This window comes from Symphalangus syndactylus, chromosome 22 (genome assembly GCF_028878055.3).
Source record: "Symphalangus syndactylus isolate Jambi chromosome 22, NHGRI_mSymSyn1-v2.1_pri, whole genome shotgun sequence".
Lineage (NCBI taxonomy): Eukaryota > Metazoa > Chordata > Mammalia > Primates > Hylobatidae > Symphalangus > Symphalangus syndactylus.
The window spans coordinates 20,242,638-20,259,592 of NC_072444.2; the positions used below are offsets into that span (position 1 = coordinate 20,242,638).

The following is a 16,955-nucleotide window of genomic DNA, read 5'->3' on the forward strand; positions in this document are numbered from 1 at the left end:
AGGTGGATAATGTGTCCTGACTTCAACCCCAGAGCCACCCCCTTAGCAGCCCAGGGGTTTGCCTGCAGAGATTCTGCATCCCCCACTATCCTCATGCCCCTAAACTCACTCCAGTGTTGGGACGTCTGGGGTTCAAACCCCGAGTCTGCTACATATCAGTGCTGTGACCTTGGGCAAATTGCTTAAGTTCCCCATGACTTGGTTTTCCTATCTATAAAGGTTTGTGTTGGAAGATCAAATGAGTTAATCATTCCAAAGTGCTCAGAGTCGTGCCCGGCCTATGGCAGAGGTCTCAGGGGCTGCTCTGATATGAGTTTGGGAATGAGAAGCTTTCATTTCGAAGGATTTCAGGCTCCAGGTTTGACCTAAGAGCGTTTAGGTTGGGCAGCAGGGTGGGGCATGGAAACTGGGGCCTGTAGGAGGCATCAGGAGACGGCACTGGCCTCAGCTCTTCCCTAACCGCTGTGTGAGCTTGGGGAGGTCACTTGCCCCCTGAGGGCCTTTGCCCATTGCTTCACCTATAAAACAGACATGCCAACAAGAACATGCTTTCAATGACCCTTATTTCAGAGGGCCGTCACCGGGTTCCAGCCATGTGGGCAAAAGGGCTTTATAAAAAGCCCTTCCTATTAGCTAGCAAATGCTCTTTACCTTTGCTGTCAAGCACTTCATCATCCTCGCAGTCCATGGCAGAAGATTCGAGATTGTCTCTGTCACAGTTCACCAGCAGGATGGCACCCTGTCCACCAGGGCCCCAGGTCCAGGTCCTCTGGACACCAGCAGGGAAGAGTCATGCTTAGAAACTAGCATAGAGCCCTGCAACTCTTGGAAGAGGCATAGCAACTCCCCATCACCTCTTTTTTAAAATTTATTTATTTATTTATTTATTTATTATTTTTTTGAGACGGAGTCTCCCTCTGCCGCCAGGCTGGAGTGCAGTGGCGTGATCTTGCCTCACTGCAACCTCCACCTCCCGGGTTCAAGTGATTCTCCTGCTCAGCCTCCTGAGTAGCTGGTACTATAGGTGCGTGCCACCACACCTGGCTAATTTTTGTATTTTTAGTAGAGACGGGGTTTCACCATGTTGGCCAGGATGGTCTCAATCTCTTGACCTCATGATCCACCCTCCTCGGCCTCCCAAAGTGCTGGGATTACGGATGTGAGCCACCGCGCCCGGCCGCCCCCACCACCTCTTTAACCCAGTGCAGTTTACACATCTTGCTCCCACATCAATTAATTATTTGATCTCAGGAGTGGATTTTTGCCCTTTACTCCAAAAGTCACAACCAAATTCACCCAAAACACAATTCATCCATTTAAAAAAAGGAGCCCAAGACAGTCACATGGATTTTAACAGCTTTTAAGAAATGTTGGCCGGGCGCGGTGCCTCACACCTGTAATCCCAGCACTTTGAGAGGCTGAGGCAGGCAGATCACCTGAGGTCAGGAGTTCAAGACCAGCCTGGCCAACATGGCGAAACCCTATCTCTACTAAAAACACAAAAATTAGCTGGGCGTAGAGGCATGCACCTGTAATTGCACCTACTTGGGAGGGTGAGGTAGGAGAATCGCTTGAACCCGGGAGGCAGAGGTTGCGGTGAACCGCCACTGCACTCCAGCCTGGGAGACAGAGCATGACTCCATCTCAAAAAAAATAAATAAATAAATAAAATGTTGAGCTTGACAAACCAAACGCAGCTAAATATGTATGTCAAGATTCTAATCTAAATAGTTACTATTATGTGAACTCTTAATTACTCATTCAGCAAAGTGTGGTACTATTCTTAGCAGCTAGTTAATATCTGTCCAGAGATTAAAGCACATTAAGCAGCCCCACCCTATAGGGATCTAATAGTGATGGCGCCTCCCTTTGCGGGAGAGCGTTTGCCCCGGGAAATGACTGCATTTCGGGAGGGATACAGGGACAGATTCTACTCCTAGAGTTGTAATTTTTCTTCCCACTTTTGCTGACCCCACAAAGGATCTTCATCTTTTTACAGGGCACAGCCCCCAGTGCACACCAGCATAAAATGGTGCAGGCCATTCTGGGGTTTCAGATTTACCTGCAGACTCTGGTTTAAGACAGCGTTCACCTGCCCTTTCTGCACATCCTGTCATCCTATCTTTCCACAACACACCCTCTCTCTCCCCACCTGGCTCCTTCCCGCCTCTCCCCCTGCCATTTCTTCCTTTCTCTGCTATTCCCCATGTAGACAGCTCTGCAGAAATCTCTCCCATATCAGCTATAGAGCATGGAGTAGGGAGTTTTTGAGCCAGAGTCGAGACCTGCCCACGAATTTCCTCTCTGCTGTGTATTAACTGGGTGACTCAGTAGCGTTTCCAGTTTGTAGGATAACACATCTGAACCCACAATTGGTGAAAATCTGATTTTGTAAAATAGATGGGAAATACATAAACCAAAATATTAATGGTGATGCTAATTTTCTTTCTCTCTCTTTTTTTTTAAAGTTAACATGGAATACGTGAGACAGACCAGCATTTACCCCATCACCACAAGGGGGCGCCCGGGGAGAATCCAGCAGAACTAGGAAAGGAGCGTTTGGGTGAGCGGTACCTGATCGTTCACAGCTCTGGTTGGCTTCACTTTGCCGGTGCGGGTGATGTCTGCGCACAGCGAGATTTCTGAAATCCCATCAAATAAGAGGAGAGGGTTGGTGGGGGTCCGGGGTTGGGGCACCCAGCCTGGCCCCCAATGGGCAGGTCCTTTCCCCAGGGGACTGTGTGCACCCATAGTGGGAGCCCCTCTTCCTGTCCTTCAGAGGAGACACAGGTTCAAGACATCCCTCCTCCATGGCCCCCAGGAAGTCTGGCTACAGTTCGGACAGCAGAGCTGGGGCCTCTGACCATACCTGTTCCCCTTCAGCATGGCCACAACTGTGATGTCCACCAGACCCTGCACGTCTGGCCACCCCCAGGGATTTTGGAAGGAATTCCCAACCACCGCAATGAGAGGTTCGATGTGAAGCCCCTGCAGGCACACCCCGCCAGGCTCTCGAAAGACTCTGGCCCCAGCCCTCAGTGACCTTGGGATGGAGGACCCAGCGGTGACACCAGCCCCACCGGCTCTTCATGACATGTGTTGTGACTGTATCTGGGGACAAATTGCAACCCTGAACATGCCCCCACTCTGTCCAAATGGCTTTGCTGAGAAAGCAAACATTTGTTTGTAAATCCTTCCTCCCTCATCCGAATGTATGACCACAAGGTCATTCCAATAAAATAGATCTGTGTGCCCCACAGCATCATATGGTGACCCTTGTCCCACATGAGGCTGACCCAGATGACCTTCTAAACATATTCATAGCCACATCTTAGTTAGGGCCAGGGAAGCATTGTCTTTTCGGTTTAGCTCTTATGCGTCAGTTTCCTCATCTGTAAAATGGGATAATAATAATACCAATTTCACTGGATTGCTGTAAGGATTAAATGTAAAATCTTAGCACAATGCCTGGCAATCGAGTAAGTGCTGTAGTATTATTATTTAAATATGCATTAATGAATGAAGTGCATTAATGAAACGAAACCTGAAGATTCTATATGCTACATATTATACATATATGTGTGTGTGTATATATATTTTGTAGTTTTTGAGACTGGGTCTCACTCTGTCACCCAGGCTGGAGTGCAGTGGCACAATCATGCAGTCTTGACCTTCTGGGCTCGAGCAATCCTCCCACATCAGTCTCTTGAGTAGCTGGGACTATAGGCACATGTCACCATGCTCAGCTATTTTTTTAATTTTTTGTAGAGACAGGATCTCACTATGTTGCCCAGCCTGGTCTCAAACTCCTGGGCTCAAGTGATCCTCCCGCCTCTGCCTTCCAAAGCGCTGGGATTGCAGGTGTGAGCCACGATGTCTGGCTGCTACTTATATGTTTAATACACATAATGATACTAATCATGATATTATTGTTCAAAATGAGGTCAAGTTTAAGAATGGATTTTATTTAAAGAAGAACATTACATAACTATGAGTATAAGTGGATCATTGATATGGCAGAAATGGTGAAGATGAGATATAAATAATGGAATTTGGGGAACACTGTCTATATTCTTGTATAAGACAGTGTCATTATCTACTTTTTGTTATAGATATTTGAGATACCAAAAAGGAATAGAGGGCCAGGCACAGTGGTTCATGCCAGTAATCCCAGCACTTTGGGAGCCTGAGGCAGGCAGATCACCTGAGGTCAGAAGTTCGAGACCAGCCTGGCCAACATGGTGAAACCCCATCTCTACTAAAAATACAAAAATTAACCAGGCGTGGTGGCGTGCACCTGTAGTCCCAGCTACTAGGGACGCTGAGGCAGGAGGATCTCTTGAACCTGGGAGACGCAGGTTGCAGTGAGCCAAGATCACCCCATTGCACTCCAGCCTGGGTGACAGAGTGAGACTCCATCACAAAAAAAAAAAAAAATTAATGGAGATGCATATATTGAAACTCCATGTTCCTACTTCCTAACTTGAGAAGCAAAATGTTAAGATATAATTAAAGTTCCCCGCACCACCACTCCCACATTGTATTTCTTTGTGGTTCACTGACTAGGGATGGAATATTTCTGAACTCCCAGATGTCTGACTGGCTAGAAACCATGCTTTTTCTCTGCTCAGTCTAAAATAAGCTCCAGGTGTGGTTTCTCCTACAGAGACATCCTGCAGGGATTAGGAGGTGGGTAGGGGATGAGACGGCACTCTAGGATCCCGGTTGTCACTTACCCACCCCGGTGAGGTAGAGTAGAGCTTTGACTGGTGGAGTCTTGGGTCCGTAGTATGAAATCTGAACCTGTGGGAGAGCAGATCACTAATGACTTCTCTTAGTCATTCAACAAACACCCACTGGACTCCTGCTATGTGCCAGCTCAGGGTAGGGCACTGGGGAGACAAAGATGGGCAAGAACTGGTCCTAGCCTGTAAGGAGTGGCCCCATCCGATGGGAATGGAGGGAAAGCAAAAAGCTTGAATGACTGGTGCTACAGAAGAGCGTCCTGTGGGGGCCCAGCAATGGAGACACTCTGCCTGGCAGGGTCGTTTGTGAAGGAGTGTGATTTGAGGTAGATTTGGGAAAGGGAGTAGGGGCCTAGTAGCTGGAGATGGGGCAGAAGAGGCGCTAGAAGGAGAGAGCTGATCATAAGCCACAGAACTGACTCTGGCAAGCAGAAGGGATCAAGGAAAGACCTGAAGAACCAGACCCTGGAAAGGCCAGGTCCTGGGGGATCTGGAGAGCAGGAGCTTTGAGTGGGTGGAGGTTTTTTCAGGAAGAGATGAGAAAACACCAATCTGCCGTGCCCAAGGTTCGGAAATCCTAGAACACCTCGGATTGGCCAGAGGAGGGTGGAGCATCTGGGTTGACACATCCAAGCAAAATGGCGGTGGGGAGTTTCCAAAGCAGAGCCAAAGAGCTGCCACCAGAGGAAGAGGATCCTGAGGGGCCATACGGAGGTGCTCGCACCTGTCCTGTAGACAGTGGAAATCCAGGAAAACGCCACGGCCATTATGGCCTCTGCCTGGACCATGGTGTCAGCCTTCTGTCTGGTCTCCCTGCCTCCCACCCACTCCTTAGATCCGTCTGCTTGCTAGGCCACAGCCAGTGGGATCTTTCTAAAGTACAAATGCTGTCTTGTTATCCGCTGGCTGAAAACTTTTTGTTGGCTTCCTGTTGTTCACAGAAAATGAGATCCCTGATACCAAACTCTTCAAACTGACTCCTTCACCTCCTGCTGTACCTTTCTTGCCATACAGAACTTCCTCAGTTTCCCCAACATGTGTCTCACCCTTTTCTCATCCAGAGAGTACACATAAGCTGCCCCTCTGCATCAAGCTCTCTCCTCTCTCCTGCTTTTAGGTGGGTAGTTTGTGTCTTCCTTCAGCTTGCTGCTTCTTTCAGGAAGCCTTCCCTGACCACCCCTTCCTCAGCCTGCCTGGATAGTCAAGCGCTGTGTTCCCCCCAGGGAGAAGCCTGCTTGGCTGGTTCTGCTGGGAACAAGTGGCTATTGGCCCAGAGATCTGTGGGAACCCCAGAGGGTCCTGTTGAGCCCATCTACAGGCAAAGGGGGTGTGGTAGGTGGAATGGTGGTTCCCCAAAAAGATACATCTATATCCTAATCCCTGGAACTTGTCGATGTGATTTCATTTGGAAAAAAAGTATTTGCAGATCTAAGTTGAGGATCTTGAGACCAGACGCGGTGGCTCACGCCTGTAATCCTAGCACTTTGGGAGTCCGAGGTGAGCGGATCACTTCAGGTCAGGAGTTTGAGACCAGCCTGACCAACATGGCGAAACCCCGTCTCTACTAAAGAAAATACAAAAATTAGCTGGGTGTGGTGGTGAGTGCCGGCAATCCCAGCTACTTGGGAGGCTGAGGCAGGAGAATCATTTGAACCCAGGAGGCGGAGGTTGCAGTGAGTTGAGATTGCGCCACTGCAGTCCAGCCTGGGTGACAGAGTGAGACTCTGTCTCAAAAAAAAAAAAAAAAAAAAAAAAAAAGGATCTTGAGATGAGGAGATCACCCTGGACCATCCAGTTGGGCCCCAAATCCCATGGCAAGTGCCCTTATGAGAGAGGCAGAGGGGGATTCCACAGAGAAGGGGCAGAGGCGGTGTGACCATGGAAGCAGACTGGAGTGGTACAGCCACAAGTCAGACTGCTGACAACCCCCAGAAGCTGGAAGAGGCAAATAATTATTCTCCCCTGGAGCCTCCAGAAAAATCTGGCCCTGCTGGCACCTTGACCTCCGACTTGTGAACCCCAGAACAGTAAGAGGATACCTTTCTGTTGTTTTAAGCAAACCATGGTGATTTTCTTTCTTTTCTTTTTTTGAAACGGAGTTTCTTTCACCAGGCTGGGGTGCAGTGGTGCCATCTTGGCTCACTGCAACCTCCCCCTCCTGGGTTCAAGTGATTCTTCTGCCTCAGACTCCTGAGTAGCTGGGATTACAGGCGCTCGCCACTACGCCCAGCTAATTTTTGTATTTTTAGTAGAGATAGGGTTTCACTATGTTGGCCAGGCTGATCTCAAACTCCTGACCTCAGGTGATCCACCCGCCTCAGCCTTCCAAAGTGCTGAGATTATAGGTGTGAGCCACCGTGCCCGGCCACCATGGTGATTTTCTATACCAGACACAGGAAACCGATCCAGGAGCATGGACCAGTGTCCCTTGGGGCTACCTGTCTGTGGCCTCCATAGAACTCAGCATCATTTGCAATTGTTTGTTTACCAGTAGATTCTCTGATGCCACCATTCATAGGTTGTAAGCCCCATGAGGGCTGCACCCTCAGCTGTGTTATTCATTTCTGGATTCCCAGTGCCTGGCAGTGTCTAGCAGTGTCTGGCATGTGTTAGATACTAACTAAAGATTTGCTGAATAGAGTTTAATCTAAACCCTGACCTCCATGAACCCCTGGTAGCCGTATATTAATATCCCCAAGGACACTACGGCTGGAAGAAGCCATCACAAGCTCTTCCACAGGGCAAGAGGCTCTGCCAGGTTGGTGCTGTGGATCACAGCAGGACAGAGTGTGAGTGGCTGCCCTGCTGAAGTCCATCCACACTGCCACCCCACAGCTATGACACTCACCTTCTGGTCGCCTGTGCTACCACTGGCCGCTTTCATCGTCAGGGTCACCTCTACCCCAGGGTCCAGGGGCCATGTGGAGGAACCTGTGGAATTCTTCTTGGCTGGAGGGCTGTGGGCAATATCCACGACCACCCCTGGGGAGGCGTTGATGCTGAAGGACGTGCAGTCCTCAGGGGCAGAGCTGTGGACAAGACACATGGGAAAGCAGCGGATGCAGTGAGGAGGGGCTGGGCCGGCCATGGCTCTCCCAGCATTTCTCCTTGTGATGGTTAATATTAGGTGTCGGCTTGTTTGGACTGAAAGATGCAAAGTATTGTTTCTGGAGGTATCTGTGAGGGTGTTGCCAGAGGAGGTTGGCATTTGAGTCAGGGGACTGGGAGAGAAAGACCCACCCTCAGTGTGGGTGGGCACCGTCTAGTTGGCTGCCAGCATGGCTACAACCAAAACAGGTGGAAGAGGTGGGATCACCTTGCTTGCTGGGGCTTCTGGCTGCCTTCTTTCTCCCATGCTGGATGCTTCCTCCCGCTCCTCCTGCCCTTAGACACTAGACTCCAGGTTCATTGGCCTTTGGACTCTGGGACTTGCTCCAGTGGCTTGCTAGGGGCTGTCAGGCCTTTGGCCACAGACTGAAGCCTGCATTGTCGGCTTCCTTGGTTTGAGGCTTTCAAATTCAGACTGAGCCACTGCCAGCTTCTCTCTTCCCCAGCTTGCACATCATGAGACTTTGCCTTGTGATCGAGTGAGCCAGTTCTCCCTGATAAACTCTCTCTCTCTCACACACACACCCGATTATCCTGTCCCTCTGTAGAACCCTGACTAATACACTCCTTTTCCCAACAGTTGTAAAAACCAGACAGCAGCCAGTGCTTACTCTGACCGTGGGGCGTAAGTACTGTAAGGTTGTCAGGAGGGAATGAGAGCGACAGAAAGCGAATCCCCTGACCTGAAGGGTTTGCATTTGAGCTAGAAAAATAGCAGAGGGATGTGCACACTAAAGGCTCCCACATACAAGGATGTAGGCATGGAGGGGTGTGTGCACCCAGAGGTTTCCACCATGCCACTGTGCACACGCAGGATTGTGCACGTAGAAAGCATCATAGACTTCTGCTTCTGGAATTGTGGCAGACCAGGTACTCTGAAAATACACTTTTTAAAGCATTGCTGAGCTCATGAGAAATAAGGTAAATCTCCCAGGATTAGCCTTCTCCACGTGCACACAAACATACACACACATGCACATACACAGTGGTCAAAGTGAAGAACATCAAAGACAAAGAGAGGATCTTAAAGGCATTCGGAAAGGAAAGTTAGATTATCTAGGAGGAAATAACAATTTGATTGGAAGCAGACTTGTCAACAACAGTGACATCCAAAAAACAGTTGTGTCATCTCTTTGTAGTGTTTTGGGAAAATAGTTGACCCTTGAACAGCACAGGTTTGAACTGTGTGAGTCCACTTCTACTCTGATTTCCTCCCTCCTCTGCCACCCCTGAGACAGCAAGACCAGCTCCTCTTCCTCCTCAGCCTACTCAACATGAAGAGGAGGCTGAAGACCCTTATGATGATCCACTTCCACTTAATGAACAGTAAATATATTTTCTCTTCCTTATGAGTTTCTTTTCTTTAGCTTACCTTGTTGTAAGACCACAGTATATAATACATGTAACATACAAAATATCTGTTAATCAACTGTTTATGTTACTAGTAAGCCTCCCATCAACAGTAGTCTATTAGTAGTTAAGTTTTGGAGAGTCAAAGTTATACACAGATTTTGTTTTGTTTTGTTTTCTTTTCTTTTCTTTTCTTTTTTTTTTTTTTTTGAGACAGAGTCTCACTCTGTCACCCAGGTTGGAGTGCAGTGAGCTCGATCTCGGCTCACCGCAAGCTCCGCCTCCCAGGTTCACGCCATTCTCCTGCCTCAGTCTCCTGTACACACAGATTTTCAAGGACACTAGGGGTCAGCAGTCCTATCCACAATGTTATTCAAGGGTCAATTGTAACTGTTAACCTAGAATTGTGCACTCGTCCAAAAAATATCTTAATAAAGATATTTTTGGATGAACAAAGACTGATATTTTAAAATCAGACTTTCACCAAGGCAATTTCTGAAAGCATAGTTTAGGATGGAGGTATCTAATGTCATAAGAATGGTCTGAAGTGCAACAAAGAATGGTGAACAAATAAAATGGTAAATATTTTGGTAAATCTAAACCAACATTGTATACAAAAAGGTCATAAAAACCGTGGGATAAAAAAGGCAGAATGTAATTTGGCAGGAGGATGAGAGGGTTGAAGTATTTTGAGGCCGGGCGTGGTGGCTCACGCTTGTAATCCCGGCACTTTGGGAGGCCGAGGCGGGCGGATCACGAGGTCAGGAGATCGAGACCACGGTGAAACCCCGTCTCTACTAAAAATACAAAATATTAGCCGGGCGTGGTGGCGGGCGCCTGTAGTCCCAGCTACTCGGAGAGGCTGAGGCAGGAGAATGGAGTGAACCCGGGAGGCGGAGCTTGCAGTGAGCCGAGATCGCGCCACTGCACTCCAGCCTGGGCGACAGAGCGAGACTCCATCTCAAAAAAAAAAAAAAAAAAGGGGAATTAAGATATTGTTTAACTCTAAATTTTTAAAGTTAAACTTATTTATTTATTTTTGAGACAGGATCTCCCTCTGTCACCCAGGGTAGAGTACAGTGATGTGATCACAGCTCACTGCAGCCTTGACCTCCTATGCTCAAGTGATCCTCGGGTCTCAGCCTCCCAAGCAGCAGGGACTACAGGTGCATGCCACCACACCCAGCGAATTTTTAAAATTTTCTGTAGAGACAGAGTCTTGCTATGTTACCCAGGCTGGCCTCAAACTCCTGGCCTCAAGCGATCCTTCTGCCTTGGTCTTCCAAAGTGCTGGGATTACAAGCGTAAGCCACTGTGCCTGGCCTAAACTTTTATGTGCCTATACTTTTAAAGGTATTTGGCCGAGCATGGTGGCTCATGCCTATAATCCCAGCGCTTTGGGAGGCCAAGGCAGGAGGATCATTTGCACCCAGGAGTTTGAGACCAGCCTGGGCAACATAGGGAGATCCTGTCTCTACAAAAAATAAAACAATTAGCTGGGCATGGTGGCTTGTGCCCGTAGTCATGGATACTCAAAATGCTGAGGAAGGAGGATAACTTGAGTCCAGGAGGTCAAGGATACAGTGAACCATGATTCTGCACTCCACAACATCTGCACTCCACCCTGGGCAACAGAGTAAGAACCTGTCTTTAAGAAATAAAATAAATAAAGATATTCACCAAAATAATAGAAATAGCATTTATAAATTTCTACACATGGGAAAAATGCAATAATAAGAAAATGAATAGGAGAACTGCCTTCCAAAAAAGCAAGGAAAGAGTAAAAGGCCACATAGGGAGAAATTGGACAAATAAAAATAAAAGATTGGTAAGAACAAATCCAAATATGTAAATAATCGCTTGTAATCCCAGCACTTTGGGAGGCTGAGGCGAGAGGATCCCTTGAAGTTAGGAGTTTGAGACCAGCCTGGCCAATGTGGCAAAACCCAGTCTCTACTAAAAAAAAAATACAAAAATTAGCTGGGCATGGTGGTACATGCCTGTAATCTCAGCCACTTGGGAGGCTGAGGCAGGAGAATTGCTTGAACCCGAGAGGCAGAGGTTGAAGTAAGCTGAAATCACACCACTGTACTCCAACCTGGGTGACAAAGTGAGACTCCATCTCAAAAAAAAAAAAATGTAAATAATCAAAATAAATATAACAGGATTAGTATTGCCAGTTAAAATAGAGTTTTCAATAAATAAACAAAATCCAGTAATATACTGTTTACAAGAAACACATCTAAAATATAAAGATCCAGAAAAGTTGAAATTTTTTTAAAAAGGACAAAAGATACATTAAGCAAATGCTAACCCAAAGAGAGCTGGGATGGATATATTAATATCAAAAAATAAATGATTAGACAAAACACATTGGTATCAATAGAGAGGACTGCAACCTAATGATATACGGTTTAACTTACCTAGGAGATATTCTAAACTTGTATGCATCTAATAACAGCCTCAACATATATAAAGCAAGGCTGGGCATGGTGGCTCATGCCTGTAATACCAACACGTTGGGAGGCCGAGGTGGGCAGATCGCCTGAGCCCAGGAGTTCAAGACCAGCCTGAGCAATATGGTAAAACCCCATCTCTACAAAAAATACAAAATAATTAGCCAGGCATTGTGGCATGCACCTGTAATCCTAGCTACTCAGGAGGCAGAGGTGGGAAGATCACTTGAGCCTGGGAGGCAGAGGTTGCAGTGAGCCAATATTGCACCACTGTACTCCAGCCTGGGTGACAGGGTGAGAGGGTAAGACTGTGTCTCAAAAAAAAAAAAAAAAAAACATATAAGGCAAACATTATTAGAAATACATTCATAGGGAAAAGAAGTTGACAAAACCACCATCAGAGTCGAAGATTTCAACTCTTCTTTCTCAATTAACAATAGATTAAGCAGATAAAAATTTAGTAATAATACAGATTTTGCTAACATAATTAACAAACTTGATTTAGTGGATATATATAGAATTGTGTATCCCACAACTAGCAAATATACATTTTCCCAAGCAAAGCACACATGCATCATGGGTCATTTAAAAAAGTGACTATGTAATTGGCCATAAAGCAAGTCAACAACAGTGTGACAAACATTAAAGGAGAGGTAATATATGGGCAGCAGATTCTTTGATCATAATGTAACTAAGTTAGAAGTCACCAGTATAAAGTATGTTTGTAAAAGCCCCATACATTTGGAAATTTAAAACCAGACATCTCAATAACTCACAAGTCAAAGGACAATTAATAATGGAAAGTAAGTAATAATACTTAGGACTGAGCAATAACTAAAATACTATTTTCAAAACTTTTGGGGAGATGTAAAAGTGATACTTTATGCCTTAAATGTTTATATTTTTCAAAAAGAAAGTAAAAGCTGAAAATTAATAGAAAAAGAAAATGTAATGTAAAGTCCCAAGATAAAATAAAGTTGGAAGAAATCTGTGAAATAATAAAACAATCAATAAAGCCAAAAGTTGGTTCTTAGAATAGACCAATAAAACTGACAAATCTCTGGCAACATGGATCAAGAGAAAAAATATTAGGAAAGCAAAAGAAACATTACTGAGGATAAAGCAGATTTTTTTTTTTTTCTGTAGGTAGTTGATAAAAGGTTAACAAAAGACCCACAGAGAACGTCCTGTTTAACAGGGAAAATGTGAAAACCTTCCCTCTAAAGTCAGAAACATGGGGCTGGGCGCAGTGGCTCATGCCTGTAATCCTAGAACTTTGGGAAGCTAAGGTAAGCAGATCCCATGAGGTCGGGAGTTGGAGACTAGCCTGGCCAACATGGCGAAACCCTGTCTCTACTAAAAATACAAAAATTAACTGGGTAGTGCACGTCTATAATCTCAGCTACTGGGGAGACTGAGGCATGAGAATCATTTGAACCCAGGAGGCAGAGGTTGCAGTGAGCCAAGATTGTGCCATTGCACTCCAGCCTGGGTAACACAGTGAAACTCTGTTTAAAGAAAAAAAAAAAAAAATCAGGAACGTGGTAAGGATACTCACCCTCACATCTTTTTGACATTGTGTGGATGATTCTAACCACTGCAGCAAGAGAAAAAAAAGCCATAAAGTAAAAGATATAAAGAGTGAAAAGTAAGAAAAAAAACTGCCAATATTGACAGAAAATACAGTTGTCTGCAAACCCCAAAAGAGTGAATTAAACTTTTTTAAAAATTAAAAATAAACAAAAAGACAAAACTTTAATAAGGTGACTAACAAAGAGGAAAAAATAAACTACATTTCTATACATCAGCAATAAATAGGAAACAAATATTTTTCTTTTTTTCTAGCAAACCATTTCTTCAAGAAGAAAACAATTTTTAAAAAACAGATATAATTTACAAAAGGAAAAAATACTGTAAATCACCTAAGATAAATCTAGCAAAATGTGTAAGATTTTTATGAAGAAAATATTCAAACTTTATTGAAAGCTATTAGAGAAGATCCAAAGAAATAGAAATACTATGTATATGGTTAGGAAGGCTTATTGCCGTAAAGGTATGAATTCTGTCCAATGGATTTATATATTCAATGGAATTTTAGGGTTTCTCATGGAACTTGACAAGTTGATTTTTAAATCTACACGAGAAATCCAGGAACTAAGTTGGTCAAGGTACTTGTAAAGAAAAGTAGTAAAAGGTGAGGCACTTTCTCAACCAGGTATAAGACTTCCTATAAAGCCATGGAACTTAAGATGGGGTTTTAATGGCTCAGGCCAAGACAAAGGAAGGATAAAACTTAAAGGAAATACAACTTGATCTATGACAGAAATAGGCTTGCAGATGGCTGGAGGTAGTAGAAACTATATCATAAAAGTTGCTGGAGCAATTGCTAATTCATATAGAAAATACTAAATTGGAAAAATAATTAAATTGATCCCAGCCTCACACTATACACAAAAATCAGCTGGAGGGAGATAAAGACTTAAATGTGAAAGTCAGAACTTTGAATCTCTAAAAGAGGATACAGGATAACATATTTATGCTTTCTCTGAAACAAGACACAAAACCAGTAAACCTGAAGGAAAAGATAAAAAAATTCAACTAGATGTAAATAAATAGGCCAGGTGTGGTGGCTCATGCCTGTAATCCCAGTGCTTTGGGAGGCCAAGGTGGGAAGATCACTTGAGCCAGGAGTTCAACAGCAGCCGGGGCAACATAGTGAGACCCTGTTTCTATTTTTTAAAAAATTAACATCAATTTAAAAATTAAAAAAGAAAATAAAATCTGTTAATTGAAAGACAATATAAAGTAAAAAGACAAGCACAATCTAAGGAGAATATATTCACAACATAAAACCAACAAAGGCTTAGCATGCAGACTATTTAAAGAACTTAGGCAAATCAACATGAAAACATGAAGAGGCACTTTACCTTACTAACAAGTAAGAGAATGAAAAGGTGAAGACCATAAAGAAATAGGGTTTTATACCCACTCAACTGGTGAAAAATAACACTATAGATGATATGATTCAGCAGAAACTCTAACACACTGCTTACTGGAGTGTGAAGTTAACCATTTTGCAAAAAAAAAACCCAACTTGGTGTTATTAGCCAACACCAAACCCAGCAATTCGATTCCTAGGCAGACACTCTGGAGAATCTCTTTCATATGTTCACTAGGAGACATGTTCAAGAAAGTTCAGAGCAGCCCTTTCTGTAATGTGAACACTGAAACGTGGTCTAAATACCCACAAAAGAATAGCTAATAAATTATAGTGGATTCACAGTGGAGACTCCCTAGAGAGGCAGAACTCCTTCCATATAAGGTCACAGAAACACTTAGGATTACGTGTGGTTTTTGTTGTTGTTGTTGTTGTTTGTTTGTTTGTTTTTTGAGGTGAGGTCTCACTCTGTTGCCCAGGCTGGAGTGTAGTGGTGTGATCTCAGCTCACTGCAACCTCTGCCTCCTGGGCTTAAGCTAGCCTCTCATCTCAGCCTCCCAAGTAGCCAGGACTACAGGCGTGCACCACCACACCCAGCTAATTTTGGTATTTTTGTAGAGATGGGGTTTTGCCATGTCATGCAGGCTAGTCTTGAACCCCTAGACTCAAGTGATCTGCCGCCTTGGCCTCCCAAAGTGCTGGGATTACAGGCATGAATCACAGTACCTGGCCTAGGATTACATTTTCTATTTTTATCTTTGTATTGAATATTTGTCTCTATATTAAGAGTTATATGTATTCATTATAAAGAATTAGGAAAATACAGGAAAAGTATATGGTGGACAGACTTCTAAAATGGTCCCCAGTAATTCCCATCTCTGCTGTTCATGCCCTTGTGTAATTCTCTCCCCTTGAGTATGGGCTGGACCTACTGACTTCCTTCTAACCAATGGAAAATGGTAAAAGTGCTGGAATATCACTTCTGTCATAAGGTTACAATAGAATTCTGTCTCTCTCTGTCTCTCTGTCTGCCTGTCTCTTGCCTTCTTAGCTTGCTCACCTTGATGAAGCAAGTTGCCATTTTGTGAGCTATGGAGAGGTCAACATGGCAGGAAACTGAGGGAGGCTTCCAGCCAACAGCCAGGGAGGAACTGAGGTCCCAACACCCTGCAAGGCCCTGAATCCTACCAACAGCCATATGAGTGGGCTTGGAAGTGGCACCTTCCCTGATCAAGCCTTAGCATGACTACGGCTCTACCAATACCTTGAAACCTTGGAGCACAGAACCCGGCTAAACCATACTGGATTGCTGACCTATAGAAATTATGATATAATAAATGTTATCATTTTGAGCCACTAAGTTTTGGGACAGTTTGTTACACAGCGTAGCTAGCTAATACAGTATACCAGAAGAAAGAAGGAGTGGGATGGGGAGAAGGGGAGAAAGAGTGAAAAAGAGAAAGAAGAAGGAAAGAAAGAAGGAAGGGAGGGAAGAAGACATAAATTGCCTAGAAGAAAATGAATCTTACCACTTACAGACTGTGAAAGGAAAATACATCTTAGGACCCCAAACTCACTAAGCCAAAGGGAAGAGTCCTGGGAACTGGGTCCCTCAAACCTGCCTCTCATGGTTCATAAATAAAATAACTATAAAGATAAAAAGCTACATACTTCCCTCACAATTGGCCCACAAGGAATTTCCTTGTGGGCCCCAAAGATCTTAACCCTAAAACAGTTCTGTTGAATTTCTCCCTAGCAATTGTACATTTATAGCTTATCTTTTTTCTTTCTTTTTTTTTTTTTTTTTTGAGATGCAGTCTCACTCTGTCACCCGGGCTGGAGTGCAGTGGCGCAATCTCAGCTCACTGCAGCCTCCGCCTCCCAGGTTCAAGCAATTCTCCTGTCTCAGCCTCCCAAGTAGCTGGGACTACAGGTACATGCCACCACTCCCGGCTAATTTTTTGTATTTTTAGTAGAGATAGGGTTTCACCATATTGGTCAGGTTGGTCTCAAACTCCTGACCTCAGGTGATCCACCCACCTTGGCCTCCCAAAGTGTTGGGATTACAGGCGTGAGCCACCACGCCCAGCTGATAGCTTGTCTTTACAGGTACAGGGCAAAGGACAGAGCTTATCTTTACAGGTACAGGACAAAGGAGAGAACTCAAAGTCATCCCTCTGCTCCCCTGAGACAAATGCATATCTAATTGCTTCCTCTCCACTATATTTATGTTATCTTATGTAAAAATGCAGATTCACTGAGCTAGATGAATGCATAAGTGACTATTCCTCTACCTTGCCTCACACGAAAATTGTGTTTTCAGTGAAAGGCTGATCAAAGACTCAAAAGGATGCAACT

The 16,955-nt window shown here is 44.7% G+C and overlaps 1 protein-coding gene across 3 annotated transcripts in view; it reads right to left on the bottom strand.

The window, feature by feature from the left end:
* Window positions 1-16,955, bottom strand: part of PADI4 (peptidyl arginine deiminase 4) — a 55,219-nt gene that overhangs the window by 26,037 nt on the left and 12,227 nt on the right. For all 3 annotated transcript variants that reach the window (XM_055261788.1, XM_063631156.1, XM_055261789.2), the window contains exons 2-5: window positions 7,594-7,774; window positions 4,737-4,803; window positions 2,575-2,642; window positions 652-769 (exon numbers count right to left, since the gene is read on the bottom strand). In XM_055261788.1, the coding sequence (XP_055117763.1) occupies window positions 652-769; window positions 2,575-2,642; window positions 4,737-4,803; window positions 7,594-7,774 (434 nt within the window). The remainder of the gene's footprint in view (window positions 1-651; window positions 770-2,574; window positions 2,643-4,736; window positions 4,804-7,593; window positions 7,775-16,955) is intronic.